At 40.6% G+C, this 23,654-nt stretch overlaps 1 protein-coding gene across 2 annotated transcripts; it reads right to left on the bottom strand.

Moving 5' to 3' along the window:
• Positions 1–522: 522 nt before the first annotated feature.
• Positions 523–22,659, bottom strand: LOC127429191 (ribosomal protein S6 kinase-related protein-like). Of its 2 annotated transcripts, none has more exons than XM_051678063.1 (12): positions 22,449–22,659; positions 14,571–14,846; positions 14,356–14,439; positions 14,169–14,237; positions 10,829–10,898; positions 7,522–7,629; positions 4,851–4,891; positions 4,710–4,737; positions 4,176–4,265; positions 3,886–3,974; positions 3,385–3,495; positions 523–1,780 (listed from the first exon to the last, which is right to left on the bottom strand). In XM_051678063.1, the coding sequence occupies exons 1-12, from the start codon at positions 22,476–22,478 to the stop codon at positions 1,463–1,465; spliced, it is 1,314 nt and encodes a 437-aa protein (XP_051534023.1). In that variant the 5' UTR covers positions 22,479–22,659; the 3' UTR covers positions 523–1,462. The 2 variants fall into 2 exon arrangements, with proteins under 2 accessions (XP_051534023.1, XP_051534024.1); XM_051678064.1 differs by having other exon boundaries at positions 22,454–22,659.
• Positions 22,660–23,654: the final 995 nt, after the last annotated feature.

Genomic DNA, 23,654 nt, shown 5'->3' with positions numbered 1-23,654 from the left:
TTAAAACAAATATTTTATATGCATAAACAAAGAGGCTCCATATAGGGAATTTTTTTTTTTTTTTTAAATGGACTTGTCCCATGTTATATATTGAGATGCATTGAGAGGTAGATTGTTGCTCAATAATAGCTGGAGCTGATACTGCAGTGCTGTGACCCTGGTGGGTGGGGCTTTTGGAATTACCACATGCAGCACCAGTTACAGCTTTACCCATCATCAACCCACTGAACCAGTTCGCATCTGTAGGTTGGTTATAACACTTCAGCATGTCAGTTGTTTGCTGTAATGTTATTGCATTAAATTACATTACATTGCAATACATTAACAAGCTGTTCAAAAAATTTAGGTTAGTGGGGTTTTTCTTGGGATATTCTACTGGGTCATTGAGGTCAATTGCCTATGAAAGGATTTCGCAAAATGGCAACGTTTTAAAAAACTGTTAAATATATATATATATATATATATATATATATATATATATATATATATATATATATATATATAATTTTTATTTTTGGGGTCTGACACTTGTGGATGTATTTTTAATGGTTGTTTGATGAATACATCTGGGGGGAAAAATACACAATACTTATTTTCATTTTCTTTGCTTAGATTTGAATGAAGGATCGTTGGTGTCAAAAATAAGAATTATCATCTCAGGAAGACAAGGTTATTAATATATACATGAGCATAGATCCACAGGCCCTCAGCAGTGGTTAAAATAACAGTATTAACAATAAAGTCATTAGGATAACATGCTGTATAACCATGCTGCTTCTTATAAATTACATTTAATGTACAAAACAAACATTTTTCTACATGCTTGAGCTCATTCTTCAGTATCTTTCAGGACAAAAACTTCCACAGTATGTATCATATCCTTTGTCAGTCATAACTCAATCTTTTAAAAAAAATATATTCAACCAGCAACAGCAATAAACACATGGGAAAAGTGCGTAATGCAAATTACCTGTGAAAATACACAGTTCTGAGCATACAATGTCATATAAAGCTATAGGTAGCCACTTTTTGGATATTACCATTTCACACATGAACAATGACTGCTTTAGGATTAAAATATGTCCCTGAGATTTTGATGTTGCTTTTCCTTATAATCTGGAAAGAATTTCATTTATGGTACTGTATCTGTTGAAAAGAAATCCACTATTGGCTTATTAATGATGACAAAACAGTCAAATATTGTCAAAGGACATGAAGAACTATGAACCGCATTTCACCAAATGTCTAAACAAAATGTAAGGATGTAAATGTAATGCAAGACTGTCTCAATAAAAGAGAAATACACTTCAAAACCCTATTAGCGTTTCCATCTTTCCCCACATGCTTCTAAAGTGTTTAATCTTTGACTCTTTGATCTTACATAAATGTGACATTCTAACTCCTAAATAAACTGTCTTACAGTAATTCACAAAGCAATAACTGGCATTTTCCTCTCTGGTCCTTAAACAAACACCTCTCTTATGGAAGCATCGTCCTGAGGTACATGCCTTTGCATGTTGGCAAGAGTCGGGGACAGATCTGGAGCTGTGGGTGTGCACGGTGAGTTTAAGAGGAAGTCGCAGTCAAAGTTCGGGAAGGGTTCCAGGGTCAGGCCTCGACGGGCTTTAGCAGGACGGTCAGGGCGGTTCTTCAGCTCCAGGATCAGCTCCATGGGGGTCTTTTGAAGCAGATGGGAATCAAACGATGTGCCGTGGAAAAAGGTTTGCCGTTTGAAGCGGTCCAGTGTCCGAAGGCGACGTGTTGGAGTCTTACAAAGAATCTGTTATGAAGAAAGAGAGCACAGAAAACACATTAATAAATAATTTCATGAAGATTTGTTGAAAAGCAACATGATCACATGGGAAATCGACATGCTGCTTCTGAATGTTCATGAACCCTGAAATCGACCCCATTCTGCCGAATTACTGACAAGTGCTATCCCCCATCATACATTTTTGCATCAATTCAAACAGGTTCCCCGTAGCACTACTAATAGACATGGGTTCTGGTTCTGTGGAAATCAGTTAGTAATCGCGTTCACATAAACAATGGTAAGCACAATTCGGAGGCTGCATTTTCGCTCTAAAATGACGGTTAGGTTTAGGGTTGGTGTTTGGGTTAGGGAGTAAAGCTAATTAAAACTTGCTTTTGACGCCCCATGTAGACATTTAACCCGTTAACTGGAGCTCTCACATGCCCATATGTTTAACAACACTTCCAGCTTCGGCCACTGGTGGCAGTGATTTGTTTTTCGGCAAGCAAAGACCGATATCAGCTGCAAAACTTTCGACCTATTGTCGCCGAATACACTGTGTGTTCAGTCTTTCAAAATTGACATATCAACATAAGGAATTCTCTTTGCATTAAGTTACCAATAGATAAAAAATCTCAACTATTTCTCCTAGACAGCAGTTTGACTAAACAGTGAGCAAATTACTTTGCTTAAGTCTCCTTCACAGATGTTTCTCCTGAGAAAAAGAACCTAGTAATTTCACATTTGTCACTTCTAGAGTTTTAGAAGAGATCTCAAGATTGTCAGAAACTCTGCGCATTATTCCCAATATACAAAATTCTGCAATCAAAAGTAAGAGATTTCAATATGAACTTAAACATTTCTCATCCAATTCTTCCAATACCACATTATCTGAGCTATGCTATCCACATTCATTTTATTGCACTATACCTAACACTGTAAAAAATTTCAGTAATTTTACTGGTAAAAGACTGTAAAAATGCTACAGTAAAAAATTTTTTCATTGGTTAACAGGTAGCTAACTTAAAATATACGGGAAAAAAATTATAACATAAATTTAACAAGACAATAAATGCAATTTTACGGTACAATGTTGTAAAAAAATATGTTTTTTAGATGTAAAAAGTACAATTTTACTGTATAATTAATGGTAAAAATGTATATTATGATTAACAAAAGAGTACATGTACGTTTTACGGAAAATTATTGTTAAAATTACAATAAAAACAATAATTGTCCATTCCCAGAATTCCCTGTGTGACCCATCACATTTCATTATATTTTATGGGAATAGTTATGTTTCTTCTTATTTTTAATATCAGTTATGTACTTTAGGGTGCTCCGTGTTATGTTTGATGTAGTTTAGTTAATGTTTATTGCATTATTTTAATTTCACTTGTGTTTCCCTGATGCTGTTTAGTGTTTGTGTGAGTGACACTGAGCACTGTCTCTATATGTTTATTGATCATTGCTCTTGTAAGAGCAGCTATTGATGAACATTATGTCATCATGTGCCTTTCTGCAATTACTACAATGATTAACAATACATTATAAAGTGAAAAGCAGATTTACAAGTTTACAGTCAGTTTGAACATTTTGGGGAATAAACCCAGCAAGAGTCCAACGCTCACCTCTGTAAGTAGGAGAGCAAAAGCAGGAGAGAAGTTTTTTGGCATTTCATAAGGGAAGCAACGTACCCTCCTCAGCATGCTACAGTGATCTGGCTCTGGAGACACAGGAAACTGAGACAAACGGGTGGAGGAGGGGTTAGAATGACTTAGCAAAAAAAGTAAAAAAAACAAAACACAATCATTCACACAGACACACACACACAAAAGTTGGATTCTAATTCAAGTTCTAGTAGGCATCAAAAGGATAGATCACATAAAAAGGAAAATTCTGTCATAATTTCCACACACTGAAAGAGAATGGTGACATGGTAGAAAAATGAGGTGAGTAAATTATACATAATTTTCGTTTTTGGGTGAACTAACAACTTAAGTGAGATATTTCTTACCCCAAAAAAATATGAAAAGCAAGGCAGAGAAAGACTGCTTGACCTACCAGGCATTGTAGACATTATAGCATTCAATCACAGCATCACTTGCATTTGACATGCTTTGTGACCTCACCTTGCCTGTGGCCAATGCAAAGATGAGGATGCCGAGAGACCACCAATCAGCAGCGTGGCTGTAGGGGCCACCGCTAAGGACTTCAGGAGCTGTAGAGACAGACGTTTTCATAGGAATCTTGTTTACTTTCAAAACATATCTAGACATAAACATCATTTCATTAGCTAAGCCACAAATTACATTTAATGACTCATTTTGAATTTTCAAGTGACTATTTAAGTATACTATTCTATATCTAATTCAAATTAATTCTATATATGTTTTCATATCTTGTTTTATTATAGATTTACCCATGTATTGGATTGTTCCACAAATAGTGAATGCCCTCCCTCCACACTCAAGACGTCGAGACAAACCAAAATCAGCCAACCGTAGATGGCCTGTAATATAAAATATGTGATATCAAGACCCCGACATTTAAATGGTTACACATAATCTTACCACTATAGGGTGAATACATAGATATTCAGTAGGCAAAAGGAAAAATCAATCTACTGCATTTGATTAATTATTACAATATGACTGTGCTGTACGCTTTATGCTGTTTATTACATGATATTTGAATTGTATTGGCAGGACATTTCACAATATTTTTATAAACAACTATTGAAATAATGCACTACATTGTTAAACTAATAAGACATTAAGAACAGAATTTTTTTGTTAGATTATATTTATTAATACTGTATATTCTTAAAAATACTATATACTTTGACAAATTTGAAGCATAAATCCTAGATGTTCTGGAAGATTCCATGTATACATGAAAAAGCTGACACATACTGCCCTCCACTGGAAGGTCTGAAGAATACAGGCTGTCTCACCTTGATCAGTAAGCAGGACATTCTCCATCTGTTAAAAAAAAATGTAACAGAAAATGTATTAAGACATTTTTGGATTTATGCATTTGACAGTTCAAATATTTATCTAAGGTCTGCCATCAAATCATCATCAACAATTCATACCTTCACATCACGGTGGATGATTCCACAATCATGGAGGAACCCTATAAAATAGAGATGATATGTGAAGCATAATACACAATAATATGGTAATAAAAACTCATAAAATGACTTTTGAGGAAGACGGGAACTTTTTTATTTATTACATAAGCGTGTAATAAAAATCAGCAATTAAATGTTATGTACAGTTGTAACATGAGTTCAGTCATAACTCTTGGAAATATCTGCATGTTAATGTGGGCATGATATATTGATAGGATATTGGTCTTGGTGTACTGGTTCTGCTACACTGCTGCTGCTGAGCATGTACGGAGACTTGCTACTGCTAGAACATAATACAGACATATAGAGTTAAGCATATGTGGACATGCTGCTGCTGCTGCACATTTAGAAAAACACAAGACATGCTGTATCAAGCATGTATGACATGCTGCTGCAAAACTTGACATAAATACAATCCCCACAGATCTAGACATGTGGTGCTGGGGAGGTGGAGGGTTTCAGAGAAAATTCTCCCAGCGTGATGCAGTGAAACCGTTAGGCAAAGAAAGTGTATGCAAGTTGACTGGCTATCCGATTAGACGCCATAAGACCTATCAGCTTACACCATGTGAGTGAGCTGATTGGCTAATAGATAACGTGTTCAAAGAACCTATCACTTGCGCCATTCAGAGTTTCATGCTGGAACTTAGTCATTTATACTTATAATAAATCTTCAGGCAAAATTAAATCATCACACTGCGGTTTATATAATAAAATCATCCTTGATCGGGTTTAGTACTCATTCAAATAGCAACAGGAGCCAACAAGATTGCATTGAGACAATATGATGTAATATCCACCTTTTTTAGCATTAAAAAAAATCTGTTTGGTGCCACCCTGCACCTTTAAGGACAGCTACTGTACTACAGCAAATAATAATAACAATAATAATAATTAAGAAAAAATATATATATATACAGGTGCATCTCAATAAATTAGAATGTCGTGGAAAAGTTCATTTATTTCAGTAATTCAACTCAAATTGTGAAACTCGTATATTAAATAAATTCAATGCACACAGACTGAAGTAGTTTAAGTCTTTGGTTCTTTTAATTGTGATGATTTTGGCTCACATTTAACAAAAACCCACCAATTCACTATCTCAACAAATTAGAATATGGTGACATGCCAATCAGCTAATCAACTCAAAACACCTGCAAAGGTTTCCTGAGCCTTCAAAATGGTCTCTCAGTTTGGTTCACTAGGCTACACAATCATGGGGAAGACTGCTGATCTGACAGTTGTCCAGAAGACAATCATTGACACCCTTCACAAGGAGGGTAAGCCACAAACTTTCATCGCCAAAGAAGCTGGCTGTTCACAGAGTGCTGTATCCAAGCATGTTAACAGAAAGTTAAGTGGAAGGAAAAAGTGTGGAAGAAAAAGATGCACAACCAACCGAGAGAACCGCAGCCTTATGATTGTCAAGCAAAATCGATTCAAGAATTTGGGTGAACTTCACAAGGAATAGACTGATGCTGGGGTCAAGGCATCAAGAGCCACCACACACAGACATGTCAAGGAATTTGGCTATAGTTGTTGTATTCCTCTTGTTAAGCCACTCCTGAACCACAGACAACGTCAGAGGCGTCTTACCTGGGCTAAGGAGAAGAAGAACTGGACAGTTGCCCAGTGGTCCAAAGTCCTCTTTTCAGATGAGAGCAAGTTTTGTATTTCATTTAGAAACCAAGGTCCTAGAGTCTGGAGGAAGGGTGGAGAAGCTCATAGCCCAAGTTGCTTGAAGTCCAGTGTTAAGTTTCCACAGTCTGTGATGATTTGGGGTGCAATGTCATCTGCTGGTGTTGGTCCATTGTGTTTTTTGAAAACCAAAGTCACTGCACCCGTTTACCAAGAAATTTTGGAGCACTTCATGCTTCCTTCTGCTGACCAGCTTTTTAAAGATGCTGATTTCATTTTCCAGCAGGATTTGGCACCTGCCCACACTGCCAAAAGCACCAAAAGTTGGTTAAATGACCATGGTGTTAGTGTGTTTGACTGGCCAGCAAACTCACCAGACCTGAACCCCATAGAGAATCTATGGGGTATTGTCAAGAGGAAAATGAGAAACAAGAGACCAAAAAATGCAGATGAGCTGAAGGCCACTGTCAAAGAAACCTGGGCTTCCATACCACCTCAGCAGTGCCACAAACTGATCACCTCCATGCCACGCCGAATTGAGGCAGTAATTAAAGCAAAAGGAGCCCCTGCCAAGTATTGAGTACCTATACAGTAAATGAACATACTTCCCAGAAGGCCAACAATTCACTAAAAATTTTTTATTGGTCTTATAATGTATTCTAATTTGTTGAGATTAAATGTTTTTTTAAAAGGGTTTTTGTTAAATGTGAGCCAAAATCAACACAATTAAAAGAACCAAAGACTTAAACTACTTCAGTCTGTGTGCATTGAATTTATTTAATACACGAGTTTCACAATTTGAGTTGAATTACTGAAATAAATGAACTTTTCCACGACATTCTAATTTATTGAGATGCACCTGTATATATATATATATATATATATATATATATATATATATATATATATATATATATATATATCTATAGTATAACCCTGAATATGTGAGAAATCCATATATGCATTTGATGGTGTAATAAGAACAATCTCTTACCTACTGCAGAACCCAATTCAGCTGCAAACACTTTCACCACATCTTCTTCAAACTGACCAATCATAACCCAGTATGTGTACAAGTCCCCTGTACTGCAGTAATCACACACTAGAGAGGGAAAAAAACCCACAATCAAATCATATAAACAGCGCATGAATGTACAAACACCAAACACAGACACATAAACACAAAGATAAACACAAAAATCTAACTAATACAGGGAAAGTGCAAGTAAACACAGTGAAAACATCTGCCACTTTGGGAGATGACCAGATTCATATTAATGCATCAGTCAAGACCATCTGTTTCAAACATTTGTGCACTCACACACAAATTCAGAATACTGTCTGATAAAACATCATGTTGTTCACACTACAAACAGAATATCCTGTGTTGTAAACAAGGATCTAAAGCTTGAAGATCTTGGTGACATAAATGAACCCATTTGTGATCTAGACTGAATAAGTATCTTCACATAGGCAGTACAACAAAGGAATAAAACTGTGAAATAAAATGCGGAGGTGGTGAACGAAGAATCAGGTGATAATCAAATTAAGTGCCATGTTCATCACAGCATTAGCTAGGAGAAAGCATTCAAGGGCTGAAAACCATAGTGGAAAAGGAAATTCACTCTCTCATACTGAATTTACTGGGAAATCAGACACTTGGGTTGGAAAAATGAGGTGAGGTTTGGACTGAGGTATCATAAAACCTGGAAGCAGGATTATTTGCAGTCCTGGTGACAAATAGGTGTTGGCAAAACTATCGCTTTAACATACACTCACCGGCCACTTTATTAGGTACACCTGTACATCTACTTATTCATGTGATTATCTAATTAGCCAATCGTGTGGCAGCAGTGTAATGTATAAAATCATGCAGATATGGGTCAGGAGCTTCAGTTAATGTTCACATCAACCATCAGAATGGGGAAAAAATTGTGATCTCAGTGATTTCGACCGTGGCATGATTGTTGGTGCCAGACGGGCTGGTTTGAGTATTTCTGTAACTGCTGATCTTCGGAGATTTTCACGCATAACAGTCTCTAGAATTTACTCAGAATGTACAATTGTAGTGAGCAGAATAGCATCTCAGAAATGCAAAACATGTCCAACCTTGAGGCAGATGGGATACAACAGCAGAAGACCACGTTGGGTTCCACTTCTGTCAGCCAAGAACAGAAAACTGAGGTTTCAGTGGGCATACCATTTGTGTACCTCAGCAGATATCCAGATATGTCAGACCAGGTGATGTTTTTCCAATCATCTACTGTCCAGTTTAGGTGAGCCTGTGCCCACTGCAGCCTCAGTTTCCTGTTCTTGGCTGACAGAAGTGGAACCCAACATGGTCTTCTGTTGCTGTAGCCCATCCGCCTCAATGTTCGACGTGTTGTACATTCCGAAATGCTTTTCTGCATAGCACGTTTGTAACGTGTGTTAATTTAGGTTACTGTCACCTTCCTGTCAGCTTGGACCAGTCTGGCCATTTTCTTCTGACCTCTGTCATTAATGAGGCGTTTTCGTCTGCAGAACTGCCCCTTGCTGGATGTTTTTTGTTTTTGACACCATTCTGAGTAAACTCTAGAGACTGTTGTGCATGAAAATCCCAGGAGATCAGCAGTTACAGAAATATTCAAACCAGCCTGTCTGGCACCAACAATCATGCCACGGTCGAAATCACTGAGATCTAATTTTTTCCCTATTCTGATGGTTGATGTAAACATTAACTGAAGCTCCTGACCCATATCTGCATGATTTTATACATTACACTGCTGCCACATCATTGGCTGATTAGATAATCGCATGAATAAGTAGATGTACAGGTGTCCCTAATAAAGTGGCCGGTGAGAGTACAATCTCTATCCATCTTGCTCCCCTGTTATCCACAGGATTTAATGCACTGTAAAAATAAATTGGCAAATAACATAATATGTACTTCATTTGGAAACATCTAAATGAACTGTTATTATTCAAGTCAAATATATTAATATGACTGAATCAGCCTGAATACATAAGGTTTCACAGCTGAAAGTAATATTTAAGAGTCAGGTCGGAAAGAAATGGCAATGTGCAATAACTGCTCGTATTCACTTTTTATAGTATAACCCGACCATTACTGTCGATTTAATAATTGAATGACTGAACGGCCCTAAATTCCCCAGGCAGACATTCTGGTCTCATCACAAGTCATAACAATAGTATAAGATGGCAAAATCGCAAGAGTTGGCTTGTACAAAAACGTACGACTTTTACTCCCACAGAGAAAATTAAATGAAACAATGATTACTATTAATTGTTTTACTAAGTTTAACTCCTAACCCAAACCTAAACCTAACCATGAAGTCTAACCCCTTACCTAAACCCTAAACCTAACCCCTTTCTTAAACCCTAAAACTAACCATAGTTTTAAAAAGAAAATAAGTTTTGTTTACCATGGAAGAAAGAGAACATCTGTGTTTGGAACGTGACGAGGGAGGCATATTACAGGTTATTGACATACATGAGTTATTTGTATTGCATAAATAAATATGGAATGAGTAACCAAATTTGTTTACAGACATTTCTTTTCTAAATAAAGTGTATGATAGCAAGCTAACTAAAATGTGATTCCTGTATTGTATTGATTTGAAATTCTGTTAGATAACTGGTTGGTCTCTATGGGAATAACAGTTGTACCTTTTGTACAAGCCATAAGATTAGTGCAAGTTGACATGAGACTATGTTGCTTTATACATCAAGTGAGCAGAACTGTCAAGATATCACCACTGTGGGTAGCAACCATATTTTATACAACTCCATGAACTGCGGAGTTTGAAATACCTGATCCTGTACTCTGTACACAGTGTGCCACATATAATCAGTCATGTATAGTCAATCACAATGTACTAAATATTACAATATAGTAAATTTTACTATATTATTAAGCAATATCACACAGGCAAGAGTGCTGCTGTACTGATTATTAGGACGGTTATGATACGGCTATAGGCACGAGGCCACAGGTAATCACAGCTGTGCTGACATTCAGTTCAACAGCACTCTTGCTTGTGTGATATTGTCTGTTGACTCCTAAAGGTAATATATGTTCTCACAGCTGCTCACAGAATAAAAAAATGCTGAAGTTTCATCAGAATAAAGCTTGAACAATAGTTTGTGGGAGCTTCAGGGTGAAGATGAAAAACACATCAGAAACTTTACTCTCTTTATGGGCACTGGGTCACATGGCACCTGGCATAAGGGAAGAGTGACTTTCTGGTGGGACAGGCAAGAGGAGAGCTGGGGCAGGGTGTGTGTTCTGAATCACTCACTAATGTAGATGTGCCGCTGGGTCTGCCAGCAGTCCTGCAGGTCATGGACAAAAGGGTGGCGAACCTGACGCTGCAAGTCAACAGTTTGACAACAAGAGCACAGGCAGAGTGAGTCATAAACCTCTGTGGGTTATGAACTCAGCCTGAACCAGGGTGCAAAAGAGACCTGCTCATGTTAGCTCTCGTTCATCAAATTAAAATTGAGCATACATTTTTTTTGACTGTTGCTGCAGAAAACACACACTAAAGCACCACCTGGGTTTCCACAGTTCTGAGTAAAAAATATTCTTAGATCAGTGGTTCTCAATTTTTTCGGGTCACGCCCCCCTTTGAAACAAGAAAAACTTTTGGACCACTGGACAATAATTTGCACCTGATTAATGATACTGATAAACTTTAATAAAAACTGACCTTTCTGCCATCATTTACTCACCCTTATCATTCAAAATCAGTATTACTTTTTTCATCTGTGAAACACAAGATTGAGGGACGAGAGGATCGTGTTTGTGGCTGTCCAAACTCCGAAAGCGAGCATAAAAGTGCCATTAAAGTCATCCATAACACTCGTGCCTTAGATTTCAATTCCTCTGAAGCCAAATGATAGTGTTGTGTGAGGAACAGACTTAAATTTAAGTGTTAATTCACCTTGTCACTCATTTGAAACTGGCACGCACACAAGAATGACCTTGTTTACATGAACGCACCTGACATCAACGCTTTGGGCTGTCAAGAGCTGTGTGAGCATGATGCGCTGCGGTGCCAGGCGTAAGTTTAAACAATGCAGGAGAAAAGGCAGAGGAAAAGAAATTGCACACATCGGTTCTTATGTGTATTTTCACTATTTTTGTTGAATGTGTGAAACTAGTGAACGAGATTTGAGGACGGGGCAGTCTTCCACGGCCCCCTTGCAATACCTCCGCGCCCCCCCTACGGGCTTGTCCCACACTTTGAGAACCACTGTCTTAGATCAAGTAAATAATGCTTAAAAAAAAAACAACAACAAAGATTTTCTTGATTATTGTAGTTTTAAGGCATACATACTAGTCTTTAGTTCTAACAACACAAGTAATGCATCTCGATGCAGCTTTTCTGTTACAATATATAATAATGTTTGAACCAATGAACATAGCATCTTTGTTGGATTAATGCAATGTTTTTATGTGTGTGGCATTTTAAGAGCCTAATCTCATAAAAATTGCATGAAAGTGGCGAAATGTTTGCAAAATGATATTACGTGGCTCCTTACATATGTTGCGGCAGTTCCTAGATAAAATGAATACTGAGTGGCGCTAAACAAAATTTACATTTTCTTCCAAACCTTACCGATATTGTCATAAAAAGCAAATGTGAGATTAAAAGCGCAATTGCTGAAGTAACCATGACATTTGGTGGTGTTTCAATGACGATTTTGGCTTACATGTCTACTTGCACGCTTTGCATCGCAAGTACATGCATCGCAAGTACAATGCTCTTTCAGTTGAGCTATTTAATTGTAAATTAAGTTGATTATGAAATGCAAATGTTAAAATGCCTCACTGTAGTAAAAGTGTTTAAATGTCATAAGATAGCATTGTGTGAGGACAGAGCACAGAGCTAAAAGTAAGTGTTTATGAACTGATCATCTGCCGTTTTACTCACGATTTGTGTGAATGTGAACAAAAGTCATTGTTGTTTTACACTGAAAAAAAATGATTTTGTGGTGTAGTAAATATAGCAGAAAAGATTAAGTACTTTCTACACTGAATATGTTAAAGCGTGAACTTGAAAATATTAAGTAAATTCTAATTCTAATATTATTTTTGATTGTTTGTTATTTTTACAGTGTGTCATGTATTAATCCTAAAGAAGACAACCTTTTCATATTTATTTGCTAATTTGGACCCACTTTATATTAGGTGGCTATGTACTTAACCGTTTGATACAATGTACTTATTATGTTGCAATGTAATTACATTTAAAGTACTTGCATTTAATTACATTTGTAGTTACACTGTTAAATTTACCCCTAACCCTAACCCAACCCTTACCCCAAAACCTAACTCTAACCCTTACTCTTAAACCTTACATGTACCTCAACCTCAGTAGCAGCAAATGTGGGAATTTTATGGAACAACATGTATTTACACAGTAAATACATAGTCTTGTATGCATTTAATGTTAGTACATAGTAGTTAAGGCCACCTAATATAAAGTGTGACCGCTAATTTTTGTAAATTTCACTGGTAAATAAAATAAGTAAATTTTTCGTAACTTTTCGAAGCTGGTGTTTCCAGCATGCACTGGGCTTCGATAATACATGAGCTTGCATGGTTTCACTGTTTGCAAGTTTATTAACATCATTTTTGTTGTTAATTTTGTTGTTAATTTTGTTGTTACATTTAGTAACTTCTTGTTTTGTGCAGTCTTAAGTGAATTTTCTACTCAAAATTACCCGTTTATGATCAAAAAAAGGATCTGTTGATTGTCAAGTCGTGGTGTTTTATACACCAAGTGTTGAGGTCTGCATGCTCTGATTTTAGTTTCTATCACCAGTAATGCCGGGTGATGTAGTCTCATAGACTACATAGCATGCATAAGTTTCCCTGTGGGAGGCTTCCATATGTCATGTGGTACGATAAAACATTTTTGTAAGGAAAATTCAGAATGTGACATGTTAAATAAGATGTTTATGTCAATTTAACCATGTATATTGTATATAGTTTATTCAAGCACCATGTATATTGCATTTCTAAGTAAAAGTTATTAAATTTACTAAAATGTTTAAGTTAAATTTACTCACCTGCTTTAATCAATATTATGTCATAAAGTTAAGTAGATTTTACTTAGTTTTAGACCATTAATATTTACTTAGAAAAAGAACCTGCAAAATAAAAAATGAAGTTAATCTTACTCGTCATTTTTTCAGTGTAGCACCTCTAGTGTTTATTTCACCACCAAACATCCACAAAGCATAAAAAGTACGTAATAATAATTTTTCAAACATGTAGGTATTGTAACATGATTTTTTGAGACCAGGTTGTCTTTTTAAGTTAATACAACTTGAGAAATCTTAGTTACTTCATCTAAATAGGTAATTGTTGCAATAATGGTAACTTTAAAACCATGTGAACTTGTCCTGTTAGTTTAGTATAAACATTTACTTCAAACAAATAAGTAAATTAAACTAAATAAAACATGAAAACTGATGCCTTAATTTTTGTCTCTAAGTTCTACAAACACCTCATTTGTTTGTACAGTTAACTTATTCATAGAAAGAATAGTCTGTGCTTGTAAAAATGACAAAGACCATAAGACCGAAAAGATGATATCATAAAAAGGTGAGATGTGGACTAGGGCTCACCTGGACTATTACTTCCTCTTTAGATTGCTCCAACACTCCCAAGCGTAGAATCTCAGACTTTGGAATAACCTACCGTAGACAATTTTTTTTTTTTACAAACATTACTGTGTTACTATGACAGGATGTGCTATAATCCAGAGGCAAAACTGTATTCATATATATGCAGAATTACAGACAATGATTTTACCTTAACTGCATAGGTCTTTTGCTTTGACTTATCCTTCACCTTTAAAATTGGACCAAAAGATCCTTTGGCTATGTAACCCAGGATCTAAGGGTTTTAGACAGGGTAAAAATATAATTGTTACAATAATGAGGAAAAGAAAAATTATTATTAGGTAATGAGAAAATGTTGACTTATGACCTAAAACATTTTCACTTTTGCCCTTAGAGGCCACTCACCTGAAAATGTTCATGTCCTGGGATGTTGCGGTGGGGAAACTCAGGCAGAAACATGTTGATAAAGCTCGGCAGACTCCATTCCATACGGAGTTTCTCAGGACAAGGCATTGAGGAGAGCAAGTGCTCAGGGATGGATGGCTCCTTGTCATAAATCATTCGTTGTGACCCGATTCGTTGTGGGTTGATGCGGAAGAGAGCCAAAGGGAGAGAAATACCCACAGTGGAAAGAAACCCCCTCCATCCGGATGTGTGCGACTGCTCCTCTGACCCTGTGTACTGGTGTGAATGATATAACACAAACAGAACATCATTAAATCAATACTTTATTGTGTTACTCTTACTCAGTCACGACCCATTTTTCAACATGCAGCCCCAGCAGTGACAAAAGGTGGGAAAAAAATGTCATTGTTTTTCTAATAGTAAATAGCTGCAGGAAAAATGAAGAAAATAACTGGCTATACAGTATGACATCATTAAAGAAGTACAATTTCTATGGCATTTAATGGGTAAAATGAACTGTTTTATTTATGTCCCCACACTGCACTGAAAACGTTTAACCTAAAAAATATGCTTCTTGTGGTAACATATAAATCGTCCTGGTTACTTGCGTAACCTCCATTCCCTGATGGAGGGAATGAGATGTTGTGTCGATGTAGTGACACTAGGTGTCACTCTTGGGAGCCCGAGACACCCCTGGTCGTTGATAAAAGGCCAATGAAAATTTGCGAGTGGTATTTGCATGTCACACCTCCGGACATACGGGTATAAAAGGAGCTGGAATGCAACCACTCATTCAGGTTTTATGCTGAGGAGCCGAGACAAGGTCTCGGCCATTTCAGCGGGTAGTTCAGCGTTGTGGCAGGAGGGACACAACGTCTCGTTCCCTCCATCAGGGAATGGAGGTTACGCAAGTAACCAGGACATTCCCTATCTGTCACTCACTCGACGTTGTGTCGATGAAGTGACACTAGGGGTCCCTATACAAAACGCTGCAACTGGATGAACTGTGTTACGTGAACTGGCGGTGTGTGATGGGCAGACCACTGTGTGCCTCATAGCCAGCGCACCAGGCTGACACGTAACCTCCCCAGCACTGTTATGAGTGTCGAACGGCCCTTTGGGACAAGTCGACTACCCAAAAGATAGAGACAGGCTAGCCCAGTCGTGGCCTCTTTTCCCCTTCTTTTTTTCCACTCCCTAAAAAAAAGGGGGATTATCCGACTGGGCCGACCAGGTCTAGTTGGGGGGTGTCCCTCCCAAGGGGAGGACTGCGGAGACCACACCTCGCCCAGAGAGAGGGGAGGTATTTAAGTGGAAATACGTCACATGGTCTTGCCGAACTATGTCGGAAGTCTGTCATGTGGAGAAGTCTCATGGTAGGTCCTACCCAACGGGGGAGGAGTTACTACAAACATGGAGACTGGGGCAGAGGGGCCTCTGCCCAAGGAAGACGCAGTTTGCCAACAGGGAAACTAATTAACGGAAGATATACATCGCATGGGGTTACCTACGGGGAACCGCCACATGCGGAGCACCTACCCCAGTACAGGGCTTTAGTTAGCACATGTACTGGGCCGGCAGCAAGTCTCTCCGAAAACTCGACTGCCACAGGGCTTGGAGGAAGTCAGCCAGGGAACACAGTTTGTGAACACTACTGGGATTTAATGGCGCACGTCTTCAGCTCAGGGGAGGTGGAAGGTGCTATGTGCAAGCGATACACTCGGCTGGCTGTCCCGGACTTACCTGCTTGTATTGCGTGCCACTACACGGGACAAAACTGGTTCCACCTGGAGGTTGTAGAACCTCGCAAGGTGTTGGGTGTTGCACAGCCCGCTGCTCTGCAAATGTCTGTTAGAGAGGCGCCCCTGGCCAGGGCCCAGGAGGCCGCTACACCCCTGGTAGAATGGGCTCCTAGCCCTACCGGGGGCAGCACATCCTGGGTGTGATATGCCATAATTATGGCGTCAATGATCCTCTGCTTGGAGACAGCGCTTCCTTTCTGCTGTCCACCAAAGGAGACAAAGAGCTGCTCAGAGACTCTAAAGCTCTGCGTGCGATCCAAATAGATGCGTAAAGCACACACCGGACATAGCAACGTCAGGACTGGGTCTGCCCCCTCCTGAGGCAGCGCTTACAGGTTCACCACCTGGTCCCTAAAAGGGGTCGTGGGAACCTTGGGCACATAGCCTAGTCGGGGTCTCAGGATCACGTGAGAGTAGCCCGGACTGAACTCCAGGCACGTTTTGCTGACAGAGAATGCTTGCAGGTCTCCTACCCTCTTGATGGAAGTGAATGCAGTCAGGAGGGCAGTCTTCAAGGAGAGTGCTTTAAGCTCAGCTGACTGCAAAGGCTCAAAGGGGGCTCGCTGTCGCGAGGAGCGTGAGATCTGAATACCATGTCTGGGTGGGCCAGTAGGGTGCTACCAGCATGACCTGCTCCTCGTCCTCCCTGACCTTGCACAGTGTCTGTGCAAGTAGGCTCACTGGGGGAAACACATATTTGCGCAGTCCAGGGGGCCAGCTGTGTGCCAGCGCATCTATACCGAGAGGTGCCTCGGTCAGGGCGTACCAGAGCGATTCCTGGGAGGCGAACAGATCTACCTGTGCCTGTCCGAATCAACTCCAGATCAGCTGGACCACCTGAGGGTGGGGTCTCCACTTTCCCCTGAGGGTAACATGCTGTGACAGCGTGTCCAATGCAGTGTTGAGGTCGCCCGGGATGTGAGTGGTTCGCAGCGACTTGAGGTGCTGCTGACTCCAGAGGAGGAGACGGCGGGCGAGTTGTGACATACAACGGGAGCGCAGACCACCTTGACAGTTGACATATGCTACCACTGCCGTGTTGTCTGTCCGAACTAACATGTGCTTGCCGGAATGGCCGGAACCTCCACAGGGCGAGCAGAATTGCCAGCAACTCGAGGCAGTTGATGTGCCAATGCATCCACGGGCCCGTCCATAAGCCGGCGGCTGCATGCCCGTTGCAAACAGTGCCCCAGCCTGTTTTGGAGGCATCTGTCATGACCACGACGTGTCTGGAGACCTGCTCTAGGGGAACGCCTGCCCATAGAAAAATGAGGTTGGTCCAAGGGCTGAAGAGATGGTGACAGATCGGTGTGATGGCCACGTGATGTGTCCTGCTCATCTCGGGACTCGAGTCTGAAGCCAGTGCTGAAGCGGTCTCATATGCATCAACCCGAGTGGAGTGGCAACCGCTGAGGATGCCATATGCCCCAGGAGCCTCTGAAAAAGTTTCAGTGGAACCGCTGTTTTCTGTTTGAAAGCCTTCAAACAGGTCAGCACTGACTGTGTGCGCTCGTTCGTGAGGCGCGCCGTCAACGAGACTGAGTCCAACTCCAAACCGAGAAAAGAGATGCTCTGAACCGGGAGGAGCTTGCTCTTTTCCCAGTTGACCCGAAGCCCTAGTCGGCTGAGGTGCGAGAGCACCAGGTCCCTGTGTGCACACAACACATCCCAAGAGTGAGCTAGGATTAGCCAACCGTCAGGATAGTTGAGGATGCGAATGCCCACTTCCCTTAGCGGGGCAAGGGCTGCCTCTGCGACCTTCGTAAAGACACGAGGGAACAAGGAAAAACCAAAAGGGAGGACCTTGTACTGATAGGCCCGACCCATGAATGCAAACCGCAGGAAGGGTCTGTGTTGAGGTAGAATCGAGACGTGGAAGTATGCGTCCTTCAGGTCTACCGCCGCGAACCAATCTTGATGCCGGACGCCCGCTAGAGTGCGTCTTTGCATCAGCATCTAAGACAGGAGTCTGTGTAAAGCCTGGTTCAGTAATCGCAGTTCCAAGATTGGCCGCAACCCACCGCCTTTGTTCGGTACAATGAAGTAGGGGCTGTAAAACCCCTTCTTCATCTCAGCTGGAGGGACAATCTCATCAGACGTACCGGTGGGTGGGGCCTCGCGGCGGGGCAGAGCCTGAGGTGCCACACCGTGTCGTGGCTGTGCTGAGTTCAGGGACATTGAAGTACTTACCTGGCTCCTTGTGACCACCCCCAGAACAGCCTGGGATAGGGGAGGAAGAGGCCTGTCCTCATGACCCGAGGAGACTGTCACATCGGGGGTGGATTTGTGCCACAGCTGGGTGCTCAGGGGCGGGGAGACCACCGCTGGAGCACCAAACCTGCCAAAATGGAGTGGTGGATGGTGGTCATGATGACAGGACAAGGAAACCGCTCTTGCTGAACTCTTGGGTACTGCAGCCACTTGGGCATGCAGCGCAATTAAATGCAAAGGTAACAAAAGATTCTCCTCCCAGCCCTCGACCGGGGGATGGAGTGGTCTGCTTACCAGCTCCAGAGCAGCGGGTTTCCTCGTCCCTGGGTCGCCCGTCTCGGGGGCATTCGAAGCCTTTCGCGGGTTCTTGGCGGCCGCGAGACGGATGGCGTCTGCTTCCTGCGGTGGGCTCCATGCCGGGGCCGGGCCCGGGTCCGGGCTGCAGGGGCACGCTGCGGCAGAGCTGATGCAGTCACCGCAGGGGGACGCCCTTGGCGACAAGCAGATGGGGTGCGGGATCTTGAGCCACACCGAGGCAGGATGTGCCGGATAACCTCAGTCTGCTGCTTCACCGCTGAGAACTGCTGGGCAAAGTCCTCGGTTTCACCGGACTGGCCAACTTGGGAAATGGGGCAGCAAGGAACCGTGCCTTGTCAGCCTCTCCCATCTTGACCAGGTTGAGCCAAAGGTGGTGCTACTGGACCACCAAGGTGGACATCGCCCGCCCGAGAGACCGCGCCGTGACCTTCGTCGCCCGGAGAGCGAGGTCAGTCACCAAGCGCAGATCCTGCATCAATCCCGGGGTGGAACTACCCTCATGCAGTTCCTTTAGCGCCTTGGCTTGGTGGACTTGCAAGAGAGCCATGGCGTGCAGGGCGGAGGAGGCTTGTCCAGTGGCACTGAAGGCCTTGGCTGTCACAGACGACGTAAACCTACAGGCCTTGGACGGGAGCTTTGGACGCCCGCGCCAGGTAGCGGCGCTCTGCGGGCATAGGTGCACCGCGAGCACCTTTATCCACCGGGGGGGATTGCCGAATAGCCCTTGGCCGCCCCACCATCGAGGGTAGTGAGGGCGGGGAAGCTGAAAGTTCGGGACCGGGCAGTAAACCTTGTCAGTAAACCTCCCACGACCTTGTCAGATCTTCATGTACTTTCCGGGAAGAAAGGAACTGGGGCGGGGCATGGCTTTGAGCCCAGGAACCAATCATCGAGCCACGAGGGTTCAGGGGAGAGCATAGGGTTCCACTCTAGCCTGACGCTCGCGGCTGCCCGGGAAAGCATGTCATCATCTCCGCGTCAGCCTGTGACTGGGCGACCGCACCCGAAGGGAGGAGCCCAGCTGAGGCTTCCACGTCCGACTGGACGAGCCCACTCTCCGATGCTGCGCTCGAGAGCTCATCACCTTCGTAGGCTCCGAATAAGAGGTCGAACTGCCGTGAGACAAGCCGGCGGACTCATCCGGAAGCCCGATCGGGGCAGACGAGCATGCTGGGGAATGGGAGGTCCGTGGGGGGATACCCAGCGGAGGTGGTCCCATTAGGGTCCCCAAATCACCCCCAGTGCTAGCCGCGCTGGCCTCATACCCGTAGGTAGAAGGACCGAGGCGGGGAGCCTCTGGGGTGGCTTGCTTTCTTACGAAGGTAAGCCGCGACTGCATCGTTGCCATGGACATGTTCTTGCAATGAGTACATGACCCATCCACGAACGCTGTCTCCACGTGAGCAGTGCCCAGACACGAAAGACAGTGATCGTGACCGTCAGAAGGCGAGAGATAATGAGCGCAACCAGGAATAACACACAAATGGAAAAGCATCCTTAAAAAGACGTGTCTTTAAAAAGATGTTCCATGTGTGCCACTCTTTTAGAGAAATATACTCTTTTATTTCTGCCAAAGCGCCCAGGGGCATTCTCTGCAGTGCACCAGTGCAGAGGGGGGAGAAGCCGCTGAAATGCGCCGTCAGATCCAGCAGAAGTGAATGAACAGTCATGGGAATTCAGCTTAGTGAGCATGACCGTTCGGCTCCGAAGAGAAAATCTGAATGAGTGGTTGCATACCAGCTTCTTTTATACCCGTATGTCTGGGGGAGTGGCATGAAAATACCACTTGCCAATTTTCATTGGCCTTTTATCAAAGACCAGAGGTGTCTCGGGCTCCCAAGAGTGACCCCTAGTGTCACTACATCGACACAACGTCAAGTGAGTGACAGACAGGGGAAAACTGTTTTGAATCATGCAAAATATTATTTAACATTACAGAATCAACATTAAAACAAAATTCATCTTTAAGGGTTAGATCAGGTAGAAATAGCTCCTTAAGGTAACAAATGCACGTTTCCAATTTTTATCGTTTTTATGTTCATGAGTCAACTGTGGATTAATGAATGTGCCAAATAAAAAAGTCCTTTCATTTTCAATTGACAAGTGTCAAATTGAAAGAGTGATAGCTGTTTTTAGTGTTAGTGAATAGAATATACTAATGTTTACCAAAAATATACCTGTCCTCACACTGTAAAAATGTTTTGTAACCTAACAAATGTGCTTCATGTGGTAACATATAAACTAAACTGGTTTTATTCAAGTGAAAAAATATTTATTTTGACTAAATCATTAGTGTTAAGGGTTAGATCAAGCAGAAATAAAAGATTACCACTTTTTTCCAGTGCAGGTTTGTCATGATTGACTAAGAGTATACGTAAGAATACAATAAAGTTTGATCAAACAAATCACTTTTGGTCACCATAATCAATAATCAAGATAAAGCCAGTTGATCACATTGAGGCCATAAAGTATGAAAACTGAAAGGTAACTATACTTTCCACTGAGGGAGTAGTTATACTTTGTCATCACCATAATAAAATTATTTCAAACTCAAAATAAATAAATAAATAAAATATTGAGACATATTGGGTGGACACATATATAATGATGATGACATTTTAATACAGCTCATGCCAACAGCTTACAGTACTCAGAAGTTACAATAATCAGTATTTTACCACAAAAGTTTAATAATGTCATTAAAACAATATATCATTAAAACAACATTTGTGGCTGTAATGGTTCTGACAATGTGCAGTGGTGATGATGAATTTCAGTGAAAATTATTACGTTTTAAATATCAATATTAGAACACATTTCATGTATGGACATTTGTTTTTAATGTTTATATATATATATATATATATATATATATATATATATATATATATATATATATATATATAAAGAGAATCAGGTAACACCTGCGTAGTTACAGAATTACAATCAAATTTATATTAATTAAAGGTTGGAAGTCATGCACTGATGGCACGTGTTTTGAGTTCCTTGAGGTTACTAATGTGAAATGAGTCTGAGAATTACTGTGCTTACAGAAAATATTACTTCCACTGCACAAGAATGCGTCATACATGAGCACAACATAGCTTTCATACGTGAATGAATAATTAAATATTGTTTTCCATGTTTTTAAATACATTGTAAAACACTTACTAGCTTCACAAGACTTTGTTGTAAATATATATATATATATATATATATATATATATATATATATATATATATATTTATTTAATTTTTTTTTTTAATTTATTTATTTTTTCTCAGTAAAATGTCTCTTAAATTGACCGATACCAATTTAGTTGTTAAAAATAAGTATATTTTGCGTTGCTTTACTGTGACATAGCATATCACTGAACACAAAAGCAGTTCACATTCACAAACAGAAAACTCTCGTTTGTCCTACATGCCACAGTAAGCAGGTGTCTAATACACATGCATGGTTTCCCCAAAGTACACGAGATTTACAAAATGTAGGACTACAACTTTTCTCATCAGTCATATTTTCGAAATAAAATAAACAACTTGCCTTACTGTTTTTGCTACCATCGGCACCCATCACATTCGTTCCTTTGCGTGAACTGTTAGTTGAATATTCTGTTCATCCATGTTGAGGCGTGGAGATACAGAGCTGTCAGTCACGGTGCACTACCCATGTGTACTATTTTTATAATCGGGATGAACAGGCATGGGCTTTTGCATTATCTCCACAATTAACTATGCAGAAAAGTCATTTTCCTTCGAAGCCTGTCTGAAAGATATGGCGACAAAAACAAGATAATCTCCGATAGCGTCGACCCCCGTTGTTCACATCCAATGAGATTTCTCGCTGGGTCGTTAGACCACGCCCAGTCAAGCGCCCAGTCGAAATTGTATCAGGAGCTGTCCAGTGCTGAATTGTCCTATTACATCTAGTGAATTTTTTAAGATGCAACTCTAAAACGGACAATACTGAACATTTAGCACTATAGTGTCTTCCTTCCCATTCATTTATAGATTTACAGTGGCGTCCATAATCTGAGACCACAAATTAAAATGATCTTCTATTTTATTATATTATTATTATTATTATTATTATTATTATTGCGATTTACATCATCAACACAACAGTTTAAGAGCTTGAACTGAAAAATTAACATGAATGTCCAAAGGTCTTATTATTTGGTATACCTCCCCTTTGCTCTATGCACACAAGCTGGCATGGACTCCACAGATATGTGCAAAACCTGATGATCCAAGTTATCCCTGACTGATTTGAGAATGTTAACATATCAGTATCATAAATTTGCTTTTTGATAAGTGTTCCAGCAATAGTGCTGAATCTTAAACATTTCGGTAACATTTTACAGTACGGTTGCATTTGTTAACATTAGTTAATGCATTAGATATCATGAACAAACAATTCACAATATACTATTTTCTACCACATTTATTAATGTTTACTTATGTTAGTTAATAAAAATACAACTGGTCATTGTTAGTTCATGTTAGTTCATAGTGCATTAACTAATGTTAACTAATACAACTTTAATTTAAAAATGTAGTGCTATATACCGTAAATGTATTGTTCATTGTTAGTTCATAACTAATTATCTAAACTAATGTTAACAAATCAAACCTTTAAAGTGTTACCAACATTTCTTCTTCATTTGCAATGAACCATAACTTTACTTTGTTTAACATTTTTAAAAACCATAAAAACCAGATTTCCTATGTTTGTGTGTTTTTAGGCTTT

Source organism: Myxocyprinus asiaticus, chromosome 38 (genome assembly GCF_019703515.2).
Source record: "Myxocyprinus asiaticus isolate MX2 ecotype Aquarium Trade chromosome 38, UBuf_Myxa_2, whole genome shotgun sequence".
Taxonomy (NCBI): Eukaryota; Metazoa; Chordata; class Actinopteri; order Cypriniformes; family Catostomidae; genus Myxocyprinus; species Myxocyprinus asiaticus.
This window is presented reverse-complemented; position numbering and strand designations above follow the sequence as displayed.